Consider the following 23,106-nt stretch of genomic DNA (forward strand, 5'->3'; position numbering starts at 1 on the left):
GCCAATGACAGTGCTGTACACTTCACATACAGGACGTGAAGTATACAGCGCTGTTATTGGTCACTGCTCACCTCACTCATCAATGCAGGCCATTCTGATGTCTGCAAGTCTGAATGAGTGAGTAAAGCTGGGCACTCGGGCAGCAAGGGGAGCTTTGTGCAACATGCGGACAAGCACTGGAAGAGGAAGCGGGGAGCAAGCGGGAAGCATTAGCACCAGCATGGTACATACCTCCCAACTTTGAAGGATGAGAAAGAGGGACACTTAAGCCACACCCCCTATGCAGCCTTAAGCCACACCCTAGATTTAGCAAGAGGGTGCCTGTGGATGGGAGAGGGTGCCAGTGAGTGGGGAGGAGGGTGCCAGTATGTAGGAGGAGGGTGCCAGTGGGTGGGAAGGAGGGTGCCAGTGGGTAGGAATAGGGTGCCTGTGGGTGGGGAGGAGGGAGCCAGTGGGTAGGAAGGAGGGAGCTACTTTGCATGGGGACTAGCGTGGCAGTGGGTGAGGAGGAAGGTGCCACTCTGAATGGGGAGGAGGGTGCCACTCTCTCTGGATGGGAAAGAGGGTGCCACTCTAGGTGGGGTGGAGGGTGCCACTCTCGGGGAGAAGAGGGAGGAGGATGCCACTCTGGGTGGGTAGAAGTGGGTGGGTAGGAGGGTGCCATTGTGGGGGGAGAGGAGAGTGCCAACATGGGTGGGTGGTAGGGTGCAACTTAGGGTGGGAGAAGGGTGCCACTCTGGGGGGAGAGGAGGGTGCCACTCTGGGTGGGTGAGAGTGGGTGGGTAGGAGGGTGCAATTGTGGGGGGAGAGGACAGAGGAGGGTACCAACATGGGTGGGTGGTAGGGTGCCACTTTGGGTGGGAGGAAGGTGCCATTATGGAGGAGAGGAGGGTGCCAACATGGGTGGGAGGTAGGGTGCCACTTTGGGTGGGAGAAGGGTGCCACTCTGGGGGAAGAGGAGTGAGGAGGGTGCCAACATGGGTGGGTGGTAGGGTGCCACTTTGGGTGGGAGAAGTGTGCCACTCTGGGGGGAGAGGAGGGTGCCAACCTGGGTGGGTAGGAGTGGGTGGGTGCCACATTGGGTAGGGTGAAGGATGCCACTCTGGGGGAGAAGAGGGTGCCAACCTGGGTGGGTAGGAGTGGGTGGGTGCCACATTGGGTGGGGTGAAGGGTGCCACTCTGGGGAGAGAGAAGGAAGGAGGGTGCCACTCTGTGGAAGTGGACTAAAGGGTGCCAGTGGGGAGAAAGCGAGAAGATAGAAGTATCAGCCGCCGAAGTGTAATGTGGGGAGGGAGGAGCTCCTCCCTCCCTCTCCATCAAGTGCCCCCTCCCGATTTCACTTGCAGAGAACGTGCAGCGGGCATTTACTTTACCTGTCTGTGCGCTCCGGCCGGCTTCTTCATTCTATTTCCTGTTTCGCGTCATGGGAAACAGGAAATAGAATGAAACCAGCTGGAGCACACAAACCGGAAAACTAAACGCTCGCTACGTGTTCTCTGCAAGGGGACTCCGGAGGGGGCACTTGATGGAGAAGGAGGAGTGATGTCGGCCTCCCTTCCCGCATTACACTTTGGCGGCTGGTGTCATGATAGGCGGGGAGAGCAGCAGGGGGGATTCGGGGCATCGGTAACCTCCTGCATGTGCCAGTGCCCCTCTTGTGGGCTCGAAAATGTTATTTGTGATGTGATAGTTAGCCCCCACACTAAAGGTAGCCAGCTATAGGTGCCCCAATGTAGGTTGGACAGCCATAGGAGGCCCAGTATAGGTTAGCCAGCCATTTGTGCCCCAGTATAGGTTAGCCAGCCATAGGTGCCTTCAGTATAGGTTAGCCAGCCATAAGCGGTGTCCCTTCTCCTCCTCTCACCCCAGGCTGTAAAAAGTAGGAGGGGGGAGCGGCGGCAGCACATGGGACTCAGATGCTAGGAAGAGGGACCGACTCCTCGCCATAGGTGCCCCCAGTATACGTTAGGCAGCCATAGGTGCCTCCAGTATAGGTTAGCCAGCCATAGGTGCCTCCAATATAGGTTAGGCAGCCATAGGTGCCTCCACTATAGGTTAGGAAGCTATAGGTGCCTCCAGTATAGGTTAGGCAGCCTAAGGTTCCTCCAGTATAGGTTAGGAAGCCATAGGTGCCTTCAGTATAGATTAGCCAGCCTTAGGTGCTTTCCAGTATAGGTTAGCCAGCCTTAGGTGCCTCCAGTGTAGGTTAGTCAGCCATAGGTGCCTCCAGTATAGGTCATCCAGCCATAGGTACCTTCAGTATAGGTTAGCCAGCCATAAGTGGTGTCCCTACTCCTCCTCCTCCTCTCCCCCCCAGGCTGTAAAGAGCAGGAGGGGGAGCAGCGGCAGCACATGGGACTTAGCCGCTAGGAAGAGGAACCTGACTTCTCCCTCCCTGTCCTCTGGTCCTCCTCAGTGCTCCCCCCTCTATTGAACACAAGTGTGGCAGTGGGGTGTCAGCAATTACTCACCTGCCAGGCTCCAAGAAAGTCCACAGCCTGGGCTGCTCTCTGTCTCTGAACATCGCTGCTCACAGGAGGTAGTTTAACTACTACTACTTCCTACTTCCTGTGATGGCGATGTTCAGAGAGAGAAAGTAATTGCTGACGGGTCCCTCTTCCTAGCAGCTGAGTCCCATGTGCTGCCGCTGTTTCCCCTCCTTAACTGCACCCTCCCTCCCTCATAGCACCCCGGGCGGTCCCCCGGTATGCCCGCAGGTAAGGATGATCGGAATGAGCAAATTCCCTTCCGCCGGAATCGTGGAATTCCTCCAGTGCTAAATTCTGTCGCCATTACATTACATACACAATTTAGCGAATTCCGGCGGAAAAATTAAAGTAATCGCAAATAAGCCATGAGACCTAGCGGTGGTTCCATGGCGGTGGTTTTGGCAATGCAGGAGGTGTCGCTTAAGCCATGGGACCTAGCGGTGGTTCCATGGAGGTCATTTTAGCGCCACAGGAGGTGTCGAGTAAGCTATGGGACCTAGTGGTGGTCCCATGGCGGTCATTTTGGCACCACAGGAGGTGTCGCTTAAGCCATGGGACCTAGTGGTGGTCCCATGGTGGTGGTTTAGGCACCACAGGAGGTGTTGCTTACGCCATGGGACCTTGCAGTGGTCCCATGGCGGTCATTTTGGCGCCGCAGGAGGTGTCGCTTAAGCCATGGGACCCAGTGGTGGTCCCATGGCGGTGGTTTTGGCGCAGCAGGAGGTGTCGCTTAAGCCATGGGACCCAGTGGTGGTCCCATGGCGGTGGTTTTGGCGCAGCAGGAGGGGTCGCTTAAGCCATGGGACCTAGCGGTGGTCCCATGGCGGTGGTTTTGGCGCCGCAGGAGTGTCGCGTACGCCATGGGAACTTGCGATGGTCCCATGGCGATCATTTTGGCACAGCAGGAGGTGTCGCGTAAGCTATGGGACCTGGTGGTGGTTCCATGGCGGTGGTTTTGGCGCTGCAGGAGGTGTCGCGTGAGCTTTGGGACCTTGCAGTGGTCCCAGGGTGGTGGTTTTGGCGCTGCAGGAGGTGACACGTAAGCTTTGGGACCTGGTGGTGGTTCCATGGCGGCGTTTTTTGCGCCGCAGGAGGTGTTGCGTAAGCTTTGGTACCTGCCGGTGGTTCCATGGCAATGGTTTTTGCACCACAGGAGGTGTCACGTTAGCTTTGGTACCTGGCGGTGGTCCCATGGTGGTGGTTTTTGCGCCGCAGGAGGTGTCGCGTAAGCTTTGGGACCTATACAAAATGGTTGGGATAGGTGAGCTAGCTAGGGAGCTGGTTGCTAACATAGGATTGATTGGTTTTTGTTAACACTGTAATTGGTGCTGAAATAATTCCGATTTTCATGCAGAAATCCATTTGGGTGGCTTTTGTAAGCTTCTGATTGCTGCAGAAATTCCAATTTTCATGAAGAAATCCTGTTGTTTTCACTTTAAACTTCTTCTAGGGGCTTCCTTGTGATTGGCTTACAAAATTCCGCATTCCGCCGGAATTACGCATCATTCTGCGGAATTTCCGCTATAGCGCTAAGGCAATTCCTTTCCGATGCGACGGAACGGAATCACCAAGTTCCGTCCGGTATCGTGGAAAAATTAATTCCGCGGTACGCGGTGAGCATCCCTGGTAATGAGTGATCCTATTGTCCATGCCGATCCCCCACCCCCGTGTGACGCATTGCCCCTGTACATAGCAACAGAATGCATCATCAGCTAAACAGCTAACTTGCATTTGTGCAGGGCAGCTCAGAAATGTTGTCCCGATCCCCGACGAGCGACATTCATTAAAGCTGTGTATGCACCTTTAAAGAGGAACTCCAGTGAAAATAATGTAATAAAAAAAAGTGCTTCATTTTTACCATAATTATGTATAAATGATTTAGGCAGTGTTTGCTCATTGTAAAATCTTTCCTCTCCCAGATTCACATTCTGACATGTATTACATGGTGACATTTTTACTGTGGGCAGGTTATTTAGCTGTTTCTAGCTGTTCTGGCCTTGCAGACAGCTGTAAACAGCCATTTCCTGTCTGTGAACATTGTTACATTGTGGCAGTTTGCCCAGAGTACCGTACGGTACCAGAGCCTCTTGTGGGAGGGGTTTCAGCACAATATCAGTCATACAGCGCCCCCTGATGGTCTGTTTGTGAAAATCATTATATTTCTCATGTAAAAGGGGGTATCAGCTACTGATTGGGATAAAGTTAAATTCTTGGTCGGAGTTTCTCTTTAAGGACCAGTGAACGGCTCACAGTGATCATACTATGAAATTGACTCCTGACTGGCGGACGGAGCTTAACTGTCAGAAGACAGCTGAGTTGAGAGCAGCGGTGGTGAGAGCAACAGGAGTGTGCAGTCTGAAATATATGCCCTGGCAGTGGTTAGAAGAAGTAAACATAGTAAATTTAAATTTCAATCAGCAACATCTCGAACAGGTTTACCTTTTCCAGTCCAACTTTTGGATGAGTGGTGCAGCAGTGGTACCTGCAGGGTCTGTATCTCCCTTGCACTAGGAGCAAGGAGGCAACTTGGCATAAGGGGAGGTGGTGGGCCCAGTGCCAGCCCTTGTGCTGCAGCTCTGCCCCATTGCAAGCATGCCAGCTTAATTGCATAATTATATGGGACAGCATGTCTGCGGAAATGGTCATAGTTGTAGGACTTTGATCTACATAGGGTGACGCCATGCGGGACTAGATCTGATAATATTTATCCGAGATATATATATAGCTGACAATATATATACTACAATATATCACAGAGGTGCTCTGCTTGCTATAACTGAATTGCTGTTGTTTATCCCCTGCTTATTGCCTGAAGAAGTGGACTGTGCCCGTGAAATGCGTTAAAAAGCATCTTTGGGGTATTTTCAATAAATGTGCATATCTATACATTTACAGTCCTTGGTGTCTGCTTTAACGGAGGCGAGTCCACCACTTCCTCCCAGCAATTTTTTAAAAATTTTATGTACTTTTATCCTTCTGGCGCCTCTGTTCACCTACCATTATATTTGAGTCCACCCCAGGTGGAGGGGTGATCTACCCCCTTTCTACCTATCTACAGAGAGCGACTTCTTAATCCTGAGTGAGGACAGGTCTAATCTCCTCACCTGCCTTATGAGTGGTTTCAGAACACTGTAGGAGGCGCCCTCGTATCTTGTTATAACATACAATCAATAAATTAATAAGCGTAGTGTATCTCACCTGTTGTGAAGGTACGTACACACGTGAGTCATAAAATTGGATTTATTATAGCACAAAGGACTGGACAACGCGTTTCGCGACCACAAGTCGCTTCCTCAGGTCAAATATAGTGCTTTCAAGATTACATCAGGACAGTCAGTAGCTCACTTCTGTGCCTGGTGACCCCTGTGATAGTGTGATCTTGCTGCTGATCACACTATCACAGGGGTCACCAGGCACAGAAGTGAGCTACTGACTGTCCTGATGTAATCTTGAAAGCACTATATTTGACCTGAGGAAGCGACTTGTGGTCGCGAAACGCGTTGTCCAGTCCTTTGTGCTATAATAAATCCAATTTTATGACTCACGTGTGTACGTACCTTCACAACAGGTGAGATACACTACGCTTATTAATTTATTGATTGTATGTTATAACAAGATACGAGGGCGCCTCCTACAGTGTTCTGATACCTTAATACCCCACTACGTGGGGATACATCTACTGTAATTCTTTATAGTAGTTTTTTGGGAGCAGCGACCAAGCAAGGCCGAGTGGAGACGGTACTTCTCCACATGTTTGGATGGTGGTTGCCTAAATAGCAACCCAGAATTGTGAGTATAATTGTTATCTCTTAGCTACTTAACTCACACGACGATAATACACGATATTGGGCTCCCGGTGTCCCTGTGCTTTTTACCTCTTCTAGCCCTACTTATGAGTGGTTACCTAGGTGGTAACCCGTGTTTGTGAGTATTACCATCTCACTGTTTCATTTATCCAATCAATTTTGACATACTACACCATATTGGGCTCTCGATTTCTCTTCAACTTTATATTTATATATATGTCGATCTGTCTTCTATTTTTTAACATCTCACTTTGCTATAGCTTTTTTTATTTATTTATTTTCCCTACTGCTATCTATCTAAAGTTCCTCCTGATGAATTGTGCTATAAAAAGTGAGGATTAAGGTTAGAGGCTAGAGTTAAGGCTCGTACACACGCCGTACTAAAGGCAACGACGGGTCCGTCATCACCTCCCACTGGGCGGGTTTCCAGCAGACAGTACAGAGGGACAATTAGAGCAGCTGTTAGTTTTGGGGGGAGTGTAAGTTAGTGGTGCATGGTACAGCAGTAGTGTGCCTAATTTGCTCTCAGACAAATCAGTATGCGTTGATTCACTAAGCTACACTGCTCAAGCACCTAAGCTGCGGAGCTTGAGCAGTGTAGCTTAGTGAATCAACCCATACTTATTTGTCTGAGAGCAAATTAGGCACACTACTGCTGTAGCATGCACCACTAACTTACACTCCCCCCAAAACTAACAGCCGCTCTAATTGTCCCACCCAGCAGGGACGGATCTAGAGGGGGAGGGGGGGCGGCAAGCGGGTATCTTGCCCCAGTCGCAGTTTCTTGAAATCTTAAAAAGGCGGCAAAATGAATGGCAGTTTAGGCGCCAAAACCTGACCTTTAGGCGCCAAAACCTGACCTTGCCTGTCAGATCCAGTGGCTTTGTAGGATGAGATCCCTGCACTTTGATTGGCCCAATAGGCTGCCTGTTACTTGACAGGCAGCCTATTGGGCCAAAGTGTGGGGATCTCGTCCTATAAAGTGAATCAACCCCCAAGTCAGCTAGCTAATTGTACAAGCTGTTAGTCAGTATTTCTCCTGTCTGGCTCTCGGGGAAATTGCTGATGTTACTGAAACCCAAGAGAAGCTGAAGACATGTCTGACACTTCCGCTGCCCGGTGGATCAACTGTATACACATCACCATGGCAACAGGGACATGAGCCCTCTGCTGCGCATGCGCACTGTGCCAGTTTGAAACATTTTGTATGGCTCTCACATAATTACATTTTAAAATATGTGGCGTTTATGGCTCTCTCAGCCAATAAGGTTCCTGACCCCTGCACTACAGGATACACACACAGACATATGACTATGGTAGGAATTAGATTGTGAGCTCCTCTGAGGGACAGTTAAGTGACAAGACAATATACTCTGTACAGCACTACGGAAGATGTTGGCGCTATATATATACTAAATAATAATAAAGCATGAGAAGCACCAAAACCCCCAATGATAGTACTGTCGCTAAGTTAATAGTAGGATATTGATAACCACAATTTACTGATATTCTATCAGACTGAGCAAGTGCCCAAATTCACTGGCTCCCTGGCAAAATGTATACCCTGATCTTGCAGCTGGCTTTAGTATTAGCAATGTACACACTTAGGAAAGGCTAAAACGCTTAGTGCCTTATCACACTGTGTCCATTGCATTCCGTCGCAACAGACAATGGCCTCAATTCACTAAACTTATCTCCTGTCTTTAATAACTCTTCTAGAGTTGTTACCATGGTGATAAGGCATGTAGTATTCAGGAAACATTTTACCTCAGGCAAGCCTAAAGTTAACTCTCTGTCTTTAAATTAACTCTCCAATCCTTAAAATAACTCCAGAATTAAAGACAAGCTGTTAATTAGCTGCATGTGAAAATAACTACAGAGGAGGTAAATTAACTACAGAGGAGGTAAATTAACTACAGAGGAGGTAAATTAACTACAGGAGAGGTAACTTAAGGAATGAAGAGGTAAGATAACTCTCTCACGTGTGGAGGTAAGTTTTCTCTTGCCTTATTATCTCTAGCATGATCTTAGTGAATTGAGGCCAATGGCCTCAATTCACTAAGCTTATCTCCTGTCTTTAATAACTCTTCTAGAGTTGTTACCATGGTGATAAGGCATGTAGTATTCAGGAAACATTTTACCTCAGGCAAACCTAAAGTTAACTCTTCTGTCTTTAAGTTAACTCTTCAATCCTTAAAATAACTCCAGAGTTAAAGACAGGCTGTTTATTAAATGCATGTGAAAATAACTACAGAGGAGGTAAATTAACTACAGAGGAGGTAAAATAACTACAGAGGAGGTAACTTAACTACAGAGGAGGTAACTTAAGGAATGAAGAGATAAGATAACTCTCTCTTATGTGGAGGTAAGTTTTCTCTTGCCTTATTATCTCCAGCATGATCTTAGTGAATTGAGGCCAATGTCTTTGCATCGCAGCATGATGCAATGATATTCCTATAGCATTTTCCACAAAGGGTGTAGTGTGGCGGGTTCCGACGGAGTAACGCACAGCATGTTGTGCATTTAACGGGTAAAATGAGTGTTTACAGTGGCAGTGAAGCATACATTGTACTGCATGCTTTACTGTATACCCTGTCTAGCACACAGTGTGACTTTACAGCGCTGTTGCATTATGATGGTATCGCGAGGCGATGTGAATAGTACAGGAGCCTTAGGTCAGCTTGCACCTAACTTATAAATTCAGCCACAACTTTATTCTACTGAAGTTTTCTTTTAAGGCAATCTGGCTTTGAAGTATCAAATGCTTAAAAATGTGTTTAAGAAGTAAGTTTGACAGAAAGTTTTATTTTAACTTCATCATCTAGGAGGCATTCCTACCAGACTTTCTGGCAAGTAATTGGATAACAGCAAAGACTTTTTGCTTCCCCATGGGTCCTAATAGCAGCATGCCTAAATAATACAGCATGAACTGTCTATCAGATGACTACACAAGGAAGACGAGGAGAAAAAGGTGGTGAAGAAAACTGAGAAAGGATTCCCCCCCACAGCACCCCTCCTCCTCTCCTTCTTCTTACACCTCCTCCTCCTTCTTCCCCTTGTGTGGATGAGAGCATCCCTCCTCTGCTGTATGTGATACATGCTCAAGAGCGCTTACACTGCTTACAGCATGCAGGCTCTGAGATGTTGCCAGGCTGCTTCTATGAGCTGCCTGCAGCCGTGGGATATGTGATCCTTGAGCGTGTGCGGAGATCAGCCTCTTGTGTGCGACTCCAAAACCCCTGACTGATTCTTCTGATACCACTAACGGTATGCCGAGGCTGCAGGTGAACTCCTAGGTCCTAATGCCGCACCTTTCCCTTTGCCGGATAACAGAGTCACCACTGAGACCAGCAAAATCCAGGCAGGAATCAAACCTTTCCTTCTGCTGTTTGACTTCGCCGGGAGACAATTGAGAAGGAATCTTCAAACAGCAGGCTTTTGGAAACCATGGGTTTTTGCAGTGGCAGGTGCACACTAATGTTTATCTGTGGGATGCAACTGGTAAGTGACCCAAGGGTATCCTTACTGATGACTGCTGTGTCAGAAGGCATTGGCTGTGTTTCTGGCAGGAGGATAGTTATTGCTGCTTTTGTGCTGGTCTGATTTGTGCTTTCTCTTGCTCTGTGCATTAACTTGTATTTTGGGATGTTGCTGGCAAGACTTTTATTTGTTGCTGATCATTAAATATAGCATTCCAAAGGGATGTAGGATAGTAGGACCTTCAGGCAAGGATCACACTTGAACCCGCGAAAAACGGACGCAGTTTTTGGCGTACGATTGTTTGGGTTTTCCGTAAATGTCAGCTTGCAGCAGCTGACTGTAATAGGAATCGCATGCAGCGTGCGAAAAAAGGCATCTTTTTTTTCCCGCACGTGGAAAAACGCACATTGTAGCACTTGACCACAAATGTCCATAGGAACGCATTGTGTGCTTTTTCGCATCACGGCAAGATGCATGCGTTTCCCCTAAATGTGATCCCTGCCTAACTGATATAGAGTAGCAGAGAAGAAACAGTTAATCTCCCAGACAGACCAACGACCTCACTTGCCTGATACAATCTCTTAGGATAAAAGTGAAATATCAGAGATGGGCATGTCACACATCCTGTATCAATGCGAGTGACCTGTTAATGCTGCACACTTACCTGATACTTTATGGATTGTCTGAAGCGTACTACTGGCGTTTCATGAATTACACGGCTCGGTGAATGGAAATGGTGTCAGCTTTAAAGGGGTCAATCCAAGCACAAATGTTTTTCTTTTCCCTCAGTAGATGCTTGATAAGCACACAGGTACTATAGATTGGCAAGACTGTTGTATTAATAACTGGTGTCCACTGCTGTTGATATACAGTGCCATGAAATAATTGAGCATTATTTGGAAACTAAGGAGCATATAATAGCAGCATGCATGAGAAAACACTGAGGTCAAGTGGCATTAATATGATGTCAGATTTTAATTGCATAGATGCATATAAACAAAGCCTGCTGAAAATCAATGTCAAAAGCAAAAGGGATTACTGTGGGTGAAACTGATGAACTATAAACTTGGCTACTGGGCTGTGAATGTAGAAGCTCAATGCTGAATGCCTGTACAAGCTTGATTATGTGAAATGTCACTGCTGTTGTAGCTGATACAGAAATGGAATAAAGGGACATGAAGGGCCTGCTAGGTGATGGCATTTGTACCAAGAATGACACACCAATCTGACTAACATGCTACAGCACTCTGATCCAGATTTACACTCCCATGAGTCAGCTAGACTGATTGGCATATAGACTGTAACTTATTGTGCTCAGTTTTCTAGATAATGGAATTGATTGGTTGATGCACAAAGGAGCAGATAACGTGGATCTGTTGTCAAGAGAAGTCAGCAAACATGCTTCGTTGCTGTGGGCAAAGGCTGTTGAGAGGTAGATTTGTCAGGACAAGTACAAAGAGGATTGGAGCAAAAGGGAATCACTTGTCCAAAATAACCAATTGCAAGCTCTGTTCCAGCTGAAACCTGATTGGTCAGTCTTACTTAGCAGCTGCCCCACTTTTGCTCTGTTTTCTTGCCCCATTTCTTGTTAAATTGGTATTCCTATTCCTGATTGTTATACCTGTGCAGCAAATATCTGGAACTTTTTTTAATGTGTGAGTCTAGGGATTATTTGTTTGTCTGGTACTATTTTACTATTACTATAGATATAGCAATATGACCTTACTGCAGTGTTTCTCAAACCTCACCTTTAAAAGGCATTATTTTTTACAAAACGTTTTTTTTCTACCTATATCAAACCTCACTTATGCACAGGTGGGGTAATTAGGTCTCAGCTACATGGAATCCACCTAACTGAGACACTAATTACCCCATCTGTGTATAGTTGAGGTTGCCTGCAGAACATGCACTGTTGGGGAGTGACGAGGACAAGTTTGAGAAACAATGGCTGTGTTTCTAGTTAATTATTTTTCTCTTTTGGCCTTTTTCTATGTCCTTATCACGATAGGTTTTGTTTAATTGGCAAGATTAATTTATTTACAGTCTAAGAAGCAGAGTTGCACTGAGCAGAATCACACTGGGAAGTGTGCCAGTGTCCTTTTGTGAGCAGTCTTGCACTCCCACAGCTTTAATAGAGTATTTTTATTGGCCAGAAGTAGTCAATACTTTGTGTTTTTTATAGCCCGATGGTCGTGAATTGAATGATGGTCCTAAGAAGTAAAGCAGTGTGTTTGGATGTAGTTCTATGAGCAGTGTGAATTAGGAATATGGCATAGGCCACATGCTAGTGTCTATGTGTTGCAATGCTCATATACACTTTGATGTGATTACTATAGCTTCATATTCTCTGATGTAAAATAGGAAAGACAAAACAGTTTTCTCCACTACTAGTTTCAGCGTTTTCAAATTACACTCACAAATTACAAAACTGCAATAATGCTGCTAATAGTAAAATGTTATGTCTCCAAACTTTGTACATTACTAAAAAGGAACACTAGTTGGCAGCAAATATACAAGTATTCAGCACAGCCAGCGCACCAAAAGTTACAATTCATTCATCTCTCCTGAACGTAAGAAGCAAAAGGGGCTTAATGTCAAATGTTAAAAGGAATCTAAAAATATTTGTGAATTATAATGTATCGATGTTTTAATAACTGCCATAAATGTTGATAGTCCGGTGCTATTGCTTAATATGTGGCTTTGTTGGAGATTACATATATAATGTATTTACTTTAACATGTTTTTGCGATTTTGCCAATTCATATTTGGTGTTTTCGTGACAGAATGTATTGCTCAATAATGTACTGTTGTAACTTATATAATTAGGATATTCTTGTGTAAAACAGTTATTTGACTGAAGTATCAATTCAGTGACTATGTTTCCCTGATCTGAGAGTCTGTAATGCTGGATACACACCATGCGTTTCCGCGTCGAATGCGTCCGTCGATTCGCGTCGATTCGATTATTTCCGAGCATTTCTGAACGCATTTCGATGATTTTTAGGTCGATTGCCATGTAAAGTATGGCAAATCGACCTAACGATCCATCGAAGCTTGAATCGGACATGTCGGAAATAATCGACTCAATGCGTATCGACGGACGCATCGAACGCGGAAACGCATGGTGTGTATCCAGCATTAGAGTTCAGGACAAAGGCAAAGTGAAAGGTTCTCCTAACAGGCTAATTAGCTTCACCCAGTAAGGGCTCGTTCCCACTATCGCGAATCTGCATGCGTCCAACGCATGCAGATCCGCACATGTAATGCAAGTGGATGGGCCTGTTTCCACTGTAGCGTTGTTGAGGTGCGTTTTTTTCAGCGGTAAAAAAACGCACAAAAGAGCCAACGATTTCGCCTGCGTCGGGAATCCGTGAGAATCGCCGCTAATGTATTTAATAGTAAAAACGCATGCGTTTGTTACATGCATTTTTACCCGCGATTTCGCGTGCGATTTCGCACCTTTTTCAATTTTATTTAGCCCTGGCAGTGTCATGGTTAATTTCGCATGGCACCCTGCCATGCGAAATCGCATGCGAAATTGCGGGTATAAACGCATGCGGAAACGCATCCGCATGCGTTTTTACAAGCGTCGGAATGCGGACGAAATCGCGTCGCAACAGTGGGAACGAGCCCTTAGTGGAAGTTAAAACTAGTAAATCCCTGAGTAATTACCACAGCCACTGATTAAATGGATCAACTGCTTAAAAGTGTTAATTAGTAAATCCCCAATTTTTCCTCCTGAGTAAATCTAATAAGCTATTTAGGAGAATGTTTTGCTCACTACTACAAGTTATAAGCACCCACGGGTTATATACCTCTGTGCATGTTGGTAATAAAGGTTACATGAATGTGTACATATAGATTATATATGTCTTGTGGATTTGCACAAAAGCAGTTTGTAAACATTTTTGCAATAGTAGTGCCTAATGACCAAAGTGACCTATAATGTTACCATAGCGCAATCATGTCTTGTTAAGCTATGGTCCAGTAAGACAAAAATGCTGGACAGGCGTAGTTACAGAATGGATGGGATCCTAAGTCAGCCATTCACACTTAAAAGCGCAAAATGGTAGCACTTAGCGCTACCTTTTTCCGCAGGTGATATTTCCATAATTTAACGCAGAAAAATCACTGGACAAATATGCGTTTTTGGAGCAAGGATGGGAGTGGTGAAAGGGTGCACTTTTGTTTCTCAGCCTTGGGTGCAGGAAGACCTTGTCCCGGCTCTGAACATCTCCCCTTTAATGTAAATGTGGAATATGGTTAAAATTATCAATAATAAATATGATTTTGCTTGGCAGAACAGATATGGATTGAGACTGAATGACGGTCACACTGAATCCATTGCTTTTTTATTGCAATCGACAATATCATCGCTACATGATGCCATGTTAGTTCTATGGTACAGTCACATTAGGTGTGGCAGATTGCATCGGGGTAAGGCTGGGTTCACACATGAAAAGCTGTCCTGTCCTGTCAGTTGTTGACAGTTTTCTTTGTGTTTCTATGGCTGTGTTCACACATACATCTGTACTTTTCCAGTCCTGGCTTGTCAGTTTTATATGTGTTTCTATGGGTGTGTTCACACATAAATCTGTACATGTCCAGTCCAGTAAAACTAATGATTCAAATCTGTCAGGATAGAGCAGTACTGGACAAGAAATGTGCAGATTTCTATGTGAGCCAAGCCTAACACACATCATGTTGTGCTTTTACAATGGCAGTGAAGCATGCTTTCACTGTACTGCATGCTTCACTGTATGATCCCACCACACATCTAACACATGGTGCAACGTTTTGGCACCGTTGCCTTGTGATGGCATAGCAATGCTGTGTGCACAAGTGTGTAAGGACTGTGAGACTGAAAAATAGTGTGGAACATAGGTGACTGAGATAAACATTCGACACCTGGGTCATATCAGAGTATAGTGAGGACCGTGGAAAGGGAGATGTAAAAGTGAAGACTTATTCATGTATGCTCAGCAAGAATCTATTTTTAGTAAGTCTGCTTGGATATTAAAAAAAAAGGAGGGCAAAGTTTGCTAGATAACTTACGTTCTCCAGTATTCTGTTTAGTACTCCAGCCTTAAGGTACGCACGTCAGATAAAAGTCTTTGGAAAATTAAAGATCACAGACCAATTTTACCCCCTTTCATGTAGTATGAGAGCCATACTCTACACAGTCTATTCTTTTAATGGACATTCATCTGCAGATCAGACAATTATCTGCCGATCTGAAGATCCAACCTGGTGGATCTGATCTACAGATAATTGTCCGTTAAACAAGGTGTGTATGAGATCTGCAGATATCATAGACTATGAATGCGTTTTGCAGGAATGGATCTTTTGCAGGAACAGATCTTTTGCAGATACTGATCTGTTGCATGTGTACAGCGGTCTTTGTGTGCAACATCTTGCAAAGATTTTTATCTGATGGGGAGTTCAGCTCCATAGAATAGACTGTGTAGAGTATTGCTCTCATACTACATGAAAGGGGGTAAAATTGGTCTGTGATCTTTCATTTTCCAAAGATTTTTATCTGACGTGTGTACCCACCTTTAGTAATTGCAGTTGCAGACATTAGAGATTGCGATGTCACTAAGTGTCAGTTTTCAATGCAAATCACAAAACTCACAGGAAAAACGCAATCCTTTTTTCCTGTCCATTTGACTGTGATTTTTGAGACAATTATGAAATCCAGTTGAGTTGTACTGAATAGGACAGAAACGCAACCACACAAACAAAACGCAGCACGCAGTGAGTTGGCTGGTTACAACGCATTGCCTCACATTAGTAGAAACACCAAATGGCCTTTCTATAAGAGAGTATTTGCCGTGGGAATTCTGATCATACAGAGACCCAAAGAAGTACAATGGATCATGTGCCAGATGGGCCTTAAAGGGGAACTGAAGAGAGAGTCATATGGAGGCTGTCATGTTTATTTCCTTTTAATCAATACCAGTTGCCTGGCAGCCCTGCTGGTCTATTTCTCTGCAGTAGTATATCTGATTAAAACCAGAAACAAGCATGCAGCTCGTCTTGTCAGATCAGACTTATAAGTCTGAACCACTGAAACACCTGATCTGCTGCATGCTTGTTCAGGGGCTATGGCTAATAGTATTAGAGGCAGAGGATCAGCAGGGTTGCCAGGCAACTGGTATGGTCTAAAAGGAAATAAACATGACAGCCTCCATATACCTCTCTCTTCAGTTCCCCTTTAAGGTGGCCACACACCATACAATAAAAATGATCTATTTTTACAGCAATATGGTAAATAAGATCAATTTTCCCCCCAAAAATTGAAAGCTTTTTTTTTTTTTTTTTTCAAGCTAGAAATCCAATCAGATTTCTCGTTTGTATTTGATAATAGTTGATCAGGAACGGTTGATTTTTCTGATCATTTTTTTAATGAAAATTTAAATCGTGTTTGGTAAATTGTCAATTTATTAATACAGTATATACACCCAAGCCATTTTCTCAGTTTCCAATCATTGTTATCATAATTGGGGAAAAATTAAACATGTGTGTGGTACATTGGTCAGATTTTTTCAAAAATGTTACAATCAATCAGAAAAATTGATTGCTATTCTTGAATTGTACAGATATTGAAAAAAATTGTATGGTGTGTGGCCACCTTTAGACACACATACTATATAGATGCCCTTTGCTACTACCTCTGCTGAATCGTTCTTTTTGCAATGGTATTATCCCTGTCAAAGCAGAAACGTAACATGCTGATTTCTAAGCATGTTATTGAACCTGTTCAAAATCATGATCTGCAATTCATATTTACATAATATGTATCGCTATTTGCTGTTTGAATAAATGAGCTGTTTTTGTTTTCCAGATACAAAACAGTATCTTATTGGAGAGGCAGTATACCTATTAATTTCATATTATTAAAGTGAAACGCCAAAGAATGAGAGAGCTGGGCTCTGTCATGTGATAGATCTTGGTGACTGAGGCGATGGTTGCATGGATGTGCAGAGCTATAGCTTAAATGAGCTAATCTTGATTGTTTGCATAGCTTCTATCACTGGTGATGAATCAGGAGCCACTGCTATTTCAGCATTGTTTTTATCCACAGATGTCAGCTCTCTACAAAAATCTATCAGGATGGAATACATTCAGTACAATGCAGCCAGCTTCGTGAATAATATTTAAACTTGCCTGTTCCACTCCCCACCCCTGTAGATACTGATAACACCACAATGCCACGTACCCAATCAATTTCAGCAGGAAATGTCTTGAGAATTGTCCTGTGACGCCGCATCTGCTGATTCACAGCCCCTGGCACTGTCCCCCTAGTGTAAAATATGCTCCCTGATGCTCCGTGCGTGTATACTTTACCTGTCGGTGTCTGGCGGTGGCTTCATGTTCCGTCCTCCATCCACATACACACGCCCCATGTGGTTGCCAGCGTAACGTGGGCGCATGCGGGATGTCACACACGTGCCCATGTATACGCCGGCAACCACATGATAAGCAGGTCGCAAGGCAACTGGTAATGTTCAAAAGGAAATCAATATTGCACCTTCCAAATCACTCTCATTTTAGTTGTCCTTTAATAATTTCCGGACCGACATTTTTGGAATCTACGTCTTGCTGGTGACTGTGTGGCTCTGACAGGACATAGATTCCAACTATTCACCGCCAAGCACTCACGCTGTCCTTGCTATTTGCACCGCTGTTCCCTCGCTGCACCTGCTCGCTCTGCTGCCTCAGTGACAGCAGAGCTTCCGCATCCCGGACAGAAGCCAATTTCATTGGCTCCTGACCTTGTGATTACTGTGAGCCTATCACAGTAATCACAGCACACAATAGGGAAAGGAAGACTCTGGTCCTAAAGGGACCAGAGACATCCGGTCCCGAAAGGGTTAAGCTGCAGCCCAACCCCCTAACCAAGCGATTGGCTCTGGCCACTGTAAAAAAAAAAAAAAAGTCCACTGTAAAGAAAAGTCAATTTACTCTATCAGCCTCCTGTCCGCTTGCTCTTTGCAGTTTTGCATCCAATTTTGATGAGTGTCTGAAGTGTTAATTATGATTGTCAAAAACTGATTTGTGGTGAAGTTTTGTTGTTGTAGAAAGGTGTTTATTTTTTTGTGTATTTTTCTTTTCAGAAAAATGTCCATGGAGTTATCAGTTTGGTTTGACTAAAATCTTTGTTTTCAATAGATTGTGCAATTATTTTCCTGACATCTACTAAATGAGTACAGTGTTATGTTCCCTGATCCTAACTATCTGTTTCATAGCATCTGGATGAGCTGGTCTGCAGAATGGTTTATAGTGTTATCCATCTGGGAAGAGAGTTTATTTTACTTTCATCTGCCCAGCAACATGCACACAGGTGGACTGGTACAGCAGCTGGGGGGAGGGAGGGCATTATACCACACAGTAGAAGTCTGAAGGAGTGCACAGGTATATTATCCAGTACACCTGACAGTACTATTTGTGTACACGTTATTTAAAAAGTATAACATTATTTAAAAAGTATAACTATAGGTCACATGACCACTATTAAGGCATTAAACAACTTATATTCCTGAGACCGTGGAAAAGATATACAAATAATCTTGGAAACTGTCTAAACAATTTTAATTCAATGTAAACACTGCCTTTCCAGCAGCTATCTTCCTTTTCTAGGTGCAGAAAGATATCAAGACCGATGACTCATGACTTAGTGAAGACCCAATAAAAAGAGAGTGGACACATTTTTGTTAATAATCTGTCAACAACAGCAAGAAATACATTATTTGAAATATTCTTCTTTGTTTATGCCAAATGCTGTCTTCAATACAGCATTCTCAATGTTTGAGAAGTGGCATAGCAAACCGTCCCAGGGCCCAAAGACCAGAGGGGCCCTTCTTCAACCACTGTGTTAGCTCTTTATTGGTCCCGGCGGCCAACGTTTGGGGTGGAGCCCATAAAAACTCTGTGTGATCTACCACGGCTATCCTTATAAGTGTGCAATCTTTTTATAATTAAACTGGTTTTACAATTTTACGCTATGGGAGCTCTGGTATGTCTTTTTTTGAGGTGATATGAACTAGCAACAGCAGCTTGGAAACAGAGGACAAGTATTCTTTATATGGCAGGGGGAGGCCAGATGACCCCATAAGCGCTGAAGACCCATCTGACTGAGGGTCATAAATTAACGGTGGGTGGCCACTGCTTGGGTTGTGGCAGTGGTTTCTCACTGAAGTGGATTATCCTTGCCCTTCTGATAGAAGAGGAGTACTGTCTAGTTTGCATTGCTGTTCACCTGCCTTGTGCAGGGACTGTATGCTGGGACATTAGAGCGTAGCTAGTTTTTGTATAATGTGATCTGTTTTGTATAGAGCAGTGCACCACCTGATGTTTTAAATACCCACTTATATATCAGCGCAGTATTTTGGTGATTGTATAGCTCTTTATTGGCCTTATGCTGGTAATGATCACCTCTGTAAGTACCTTGCATAGTGATAGTCATTAAGAAGCTGTTCCTCTTCACTGCTTACAACTACCTGACTTTGGCTCTCCTTGGCAGATTTTGGTGACCCTATCATTTGTTATGTGTAGAGTGCAGGAGCGGTTCCAATGTAGAAATCGCACTGCAACTTTTTCCCCTGTATGCACCACTATGTACTGATCTAGGACAAGCTTATGAGCGCTGAGTTCTACGGGAGAAAACCGCTTGACAAATGTTTTGTTGTTATTGCAGTCCCATTGCTCCTTAGCTATGCTACTGTGTCTGGGCCCCCCAAACACACAGCTTATGAATGTTGTATTTCAGTGGCATGCAGGGGCGTCTCACCCACCAGGCAAGTATAGGCGGTTGCCTGAGGCGCCATGAGGTGGTGAGGCGCCATGAGGTGGTGAGGCGCATTCCCCCGCCGCTGCTACCGTGACCATGTTTTTATTTTTTTTATATTATATTACCTCCCGACTCAGTCCCCGGTGCTCGGCACGCTACCATGTGCTCAGCAGTGCCTCCACCTCCACTTCTCCCCAGCCAATAGAGCAATCAATACTGCTCTTCTCTGCCAGGCTCCTTCTTTAAAGCCGTGCCCCTTCTTCTCAGTAGCCACACAGGTAAAGTGTTTACCTTGCGTGGCCCAGCCATTAACTCCGCCCCACGCCAGTCAAACCAGGAGCCAGCGGCCAGCCAGCTTATGCCCCCGACAGTCTGACCCCCCACCTGTGTCACTGTCTGCACACAGACACTGGAGCGAGACAGCCAGGGGACAGATGCAGTCACAGAGAGAATAATGTGATGTGTCTGTGTTGGAGCTCCGCCCCCGCACAAGACAGCAACACAGCCCGGGAGAAGGGACGGTTCTGCTCCAGAGTAGTGATGGGAATTCCGGCTCTTTTCAGGGAATCGGCTCTTCTGAATCGGCTCCCATTAAAGAGTCGGCTCTTACGGCTCTTAATCGGCTCTTCATTAAATATCACTAAACACCACTCAAAATTGGAGTAAAAGCCCCGCCCCCGTCTCCATGACAATTCCAGACTGCTTCTCTGACTGGGGCAATCCCTCCTGCTACTGCTCTGCTCCACCCCATACACTCCTACAAGCTGCAAGAGGAGGACTACATCTCCCAACATGCCTCAGCGCCCTTTATTGCAGAGCAAAGCAGAGCTCTGTGGGGCGGCTGAGGCATCGGCTCTTTCAAAACTGAGAACCGGCTCTTGTCGTTCGCAGCAAAGAGCCAGCTCTTAGAGCCAGCTCGTTCGCGAATGACCCATCACTACTCCAGAGATGATAAGCTGCATGCACAGGCAGAAGAGAAGGTATGCAGGCAGGCTGCTAAGAACACTTCCTGTCCTGTGTGCAGACTCCCAGTACTGTTATAACTGTTAGAATGTGCCCTGCTCTTTTGATACTAGAGTTTTCTTTGAAAGCTGGTTAGGCTGTAGGCTGGTAAAGCTGTAAACCTGTGCTTTAGTGCTGTGCTGTCTCTCCCTCTCCCCTCTCTGTTCCTCTGCCCCCTCTTCCATCTTATGCTGTCTCTACCCCTCTCTGTTCCTCTGCACTCTCTTCCATCTTATGCTGTCTCTCCCTCTCCCCTCTGTTTCTCTGCACCCTCTTCCATCTTATGCTGTCTATCCCTCCCCCTCTCTGTTCCTCTACCCCCCTCTTACATCTTATGCTGCCTCTCCCTCTCTACTCTTTCCCTCTGTTTGGATTACGTGTATTTTCTGGTGAAACGCTTCCACATTACGATTATTTTCTGACAACGCTGCCCCGTTACGATTATTTTCTGGTGAAACGCTGCTGTCCTATGATTAATTTCTGGTGAAATGCTGCTGCAATAAGTGTATTTTCTGGTGAAACACTGCCACATTACGATTATTTTCTGTTGAATTACGATTCTGAATTACGATAATTACAATTATTTTCTGATGAAACACTGCCGCATTATGATTATTTTCTGGTGAAACGATGCTGCATTATGATTATTTTCCTGGGGGGGGAGGGGCTTGGGGGGGTGCCACAGGTTTTCTCGCCTGGAGTGACAAAATGACTAGAGGCACCCCTGGTGGCATGGCTTTAAGCCTCCTCTATGGTGGCTCCTGGCAGCCAGACAGAAGACGGGTCTCCAGAAAACAAATGAACTGTCAGATGACATCTCATCACTATGCCAAATCCTTACTCCCAGGAACCCAAACTGCTAAATCCTACCACTATTTATAATAGAGTTGAAGCTGATACTGATTGCAGAAGTCTCACCCCTAACTTACGCACTTAGGAGAAGTGTACATATAGTTTATCTAGCGGAAATGGCAGTTTATTCACAACCTGTAATAATAAGCTTTGTGTGACTCATTCAAATAAATGGCAATAATCACAAAATAGCTGTTGACTCATTGTATCTCCCCACATCTTTCCCAGCTACAGTTAATATTAAAATACTTTCAAGCTATGGTAATACAGTTTTTGCAAAGGCTGGATAGCGTGGTGTTTGAACCTGTCTTAATAAAGTTTGGATATTTAAAAACAAATTAAAAATATTATGGAGAAATGTAGATTTGGAGAAATGAATTTACTACAGCTCTGTACTATTGATGTCCTGGATAAAGGGAAGGGAAGGAGACGTTGTGCATATTATTATAAAAACAATGTTATTCTGGAATTATAAAGGAAAATGGTTTCACTGCATGATTGTGTACACTGCATTCTTGTCTTCGCTGTATTCTGATACGACAAGGCTTTCATTTTTTTTCCCTAATTAAAGAAGAACTTTAGAAAAGGTTTGAACTTTATTCCAATCTGTAGCTGATACCCCCTTTTCCACAATAAATCTTTACCTTTTCTCGAATAGATAATCAGGGGAGTCTATATGGCTGTTATTGTGGTGAAACCCCTCCCATAATGTGATGTCATGACCTGGTTCCTGACAGTTTGCTGTTTGTGAACCTTGTTGCATTGTGGGAAATAACAACTTTTTCCAACTGCCAAGCAAACACTATTTCCCTCTGTGCATAGAACTCTCAGTAACAAACATTCCGTACAGATCACCTGCGAGAACTAATAATGTCACCACCAGTGATGCATTTCAGAATATAAATGGGGGAGCGGAAATTAATATTGTAAAAAAAAATAAGCAATTTTATTCATTATGTCATTTTCACTGCAGTTCCTCTTTAAACCACACAATTTTTAATAAAACCTGGATCACTTAAATACTTTCCTGTCAAGGAACCCTTTAGGTACATTAGAACAATAGTGAGAGCCTCTTTAACACAGGTTTATACAGCTTGGTAACATTATAATGAAACATACAACTAACATGTGAAATTTTACATTGGACATGTATGACGCACACAGACTGTAAAGAAAGTTATATGGGTAGTAGTCAGTAATATACGTGCACTGACTCACAGAAACCAAGGAAATGTGAAATCATTTAAGATTTTGGCCAGTGCCAAGGCCAGAAATCAAGACCATCCATCATTTCATGACAGGGTTAATAATTCAACTTATTCTGGGCAAAAGAGCTGTAGCAGTGCACATTTTTCATCTACAGAACACATCAGTGGCTAGAGGGGTGCTTAAGAGTATAAAGTTGGTACGTTTCCCAATGAGAGCCCAGGGGACCGACTTTGAAAGCAATTTGGAAACCGCGGAAACTAATTTATAAAGGAATTCAAGAACATTTGTTTGTTGATTTCTCAAAGGCTGTGAAGTTCAAAACAACTTCTTCAGAATAACAAAGGCTGCAGTATTATTCTAATCTTAAATTTAATATAGACTTTGGCTGAGCAAATTAATTTACTGAAATAACTAGGACATCCACGGCAAAGGGTTGCAAGTTGTTTGCAGGGCACACAAAATAAAACTGATTCCT

At 44.5% G+C, this 23,106-nt stretch overlaps 1 protein-coding gene across 6 annotated transcripts in view; it reads left to right on the top strand.

The window, feature by feature from the left end:
* Window positions 1-9,435: 9,435 nt before the first annotated feature.
* The window catches only part of NKAIN2 (sodium/potassium transporting ATPase interacting 2), a 1,108,222-nt gene continuing 1,094,551 nt past the window's right edge, over window positions 9,436-23,106 (top strand). For all 6 annotated transcript variants that reach the window (XR_011019351.1, XR_011019353.1, XR_011019352.1 and 3 more), the window contains exon 1: window positions 9,436-9,796. Coding sequence is in view for 3 of the 6 variants with exons in the window: in XM_068231451.1 (XP_068087552.1) it covers window positions 9,743-9,796 (54 nt within the window). In the remaining 3 variants the exon portion in view is untranslated. The remainder of the gene's footprint in view (window positions 9,797-23,106) is intronic.

The sequence above is a fragment of the Hyperolius riggenbachi genome, chromosome 4 (assembly GCF_040937935.1).
Source record: "Hyperolius riggenbachi isolate aHypRig1 chromosome 4, aHypRig1.pri, whole genome shotgun sequence".
NCBI lineage: Eukaryota > Metazoa > Chordata > Amphibia > Anura > Hyperoliidae > Hyperolius > Hyperolius riggenbachi.